Here is a 1,224-nt window from a genome sequence, read left to right as displayed (position 1 = left end):
ACACTCAAATCTCAAACCATGCCGTAGATGAATGCGTCGCGCAAGAACGACCTGGTGATGAAGTCGCTGCCGCTCGAGATGCGCACAGAGCTCTCGGGCGAGTTTGAGATCCTTGCGTCCGACGACGACGACGACGCGGCCGGTAGGGACACGCACATCGTCTTTTGCGATCGACGACGCTGGAGTAGATCCTGAGCGCGCATACCTCGCGTCGCTCTCGTCCAAAGAGAAGAAGAAGCTGCTCAAGAAGCTCAAGGAAGAGACTGGCGAGTCATCGTCGTACGCGCATGCCCGTCTTCTTGGCTCATGTTGCAAGCGTAGGAAGAAGCGCAAGCATCACAAGAGCGAGAAGAAGGCCAAGAAGGAGTCCAAGCGCCATAAGCACTCCGATTAGAAGATATAGCGTTCAGCGTGTCGTACATGCTAGTCGGTGAGGCGGACGACCATCGCGTACTGGTTGGTGTGCACGGGGGCGAGGAGCGCCGCAGGGTCCACGGTCGCCTTGCGGCTTTGGAAGGGGTTGAGCTGCGCCGAGCGCGTAAAGTGGAGCCGTCCACGAAGGGTCGACGCGCTCGTCTCCAATGCCGTCAAGTCACGGTGCAAGTCGATCGCGCTGAAGCACGTGATGAGCAGCGGCTTGCGCGTCGCGAGGGCCATCGAGAGCGACGGCGCCCAGAGTGCAGAGAGCGCGGGATGGCCCAGCCCTGGGTTGAAGAGCACGAATGCATCGGGTGACGGCGTTGACGGCGCCATCTCGTGGAAGAGCGAGCTGCAAAAGCTCACGTGAGCTGCGTCGTCGCTATCTTCGGGCGGGAGCTTCCGGAACACAGGGACGTGGTTGCCGACCATCTTGAGATGCACGCGGTGCGGGTTCAGGACGCCCCACATGTGCTTGGGCATTGTCGCTTCGGCCCTCGCGCCAAGGACGTACAGTGCAGCTCGCTTCTCGCTGGTGGCGCATAGTGCTACAAGTTCAAGTACAGCAGCATATCGTGAGGTTCTCCATCCCCGTCGACGAGCTAGTACCTGGAAGGTAATGGCGAAGCGTCATAGGATACGAGTACGCTGCCGAGAGCAAGCGCATCGCAGCGGGATCACTCAGAGGCGCATCGATCGCGTCCAGAAGAGCTTCCCATGAGGCATACGTGCCCGGTTCTCTGTGCACCGCCACTAGTCGGATAACATCCTGCATGAGGTGGTCATTGCAGAAACCAAGCATCATTC

The 1,224-nt window shown here is 59.6% G+C and overlaps 2 protein-coding genes across 2 annotated transcripts; one reads left to right on the top strand and one right to left on the bottom strand.

Annotated features, from left to right (window-relative positions):
• Window positions 1-17: 17 nt before the first annotated feature.
• On the top strand, window positions 18-435 carry SPRG_14818 (hypothetical protein). Its single transcript, XM_012354939.1, has 3 exons — window positions 18-142; window positions 189-279; window positions 322-435. Exons 1-3 carry the CDS (start codon window positions 28-30, stop codon window positions 392-394), a joined length of 279 nt encoding a protein of 92 aa, XP_012210329.1. The 5' UTR covers window positions 18-27; the 3' UTR covers window positions 395-435.
• Window positions 408-1,219, bottom strand: SPRG_14817 (hypothetical protein; the record flags this gene model as incomplete). Its single annotated transcript, XM_012354938.1, has 2 exons — window positions 408-965; window positions 1,027-1,219. 2 exons carry the CDS (start codon window positions 1,217-1,219, stop codon window positions 424-426), a joined length of 735 nt encoding a protein of 244 aa, XP_012210328.1. The 3' UTR covers window positions 408-423.
• Between the last annotated feature and the right edge of the window lie 5 nt (window positions 1,220-1,224).

This window comes from Saprolegnia parasitica, assembly GCF_000151545.1.
Source record: "Saprolegnia parasitica CBS 223.65 unplaced genomic scaffold supercont2.192, whole genome shotgun sequence".
In the NCBI taxonomy this organism is placed as follows: domain Eukaryota; phylum Oomycota; class Saprolegniomycetes; order Saprolegniales; family Saprolegniaceae; genus Saprolegnia; species Saprolegnia parasitica.
Note: the sequence above shows the minus strand (reverse complement) of the source record. Positions and strands in the feature narration are given on the sequence as shown.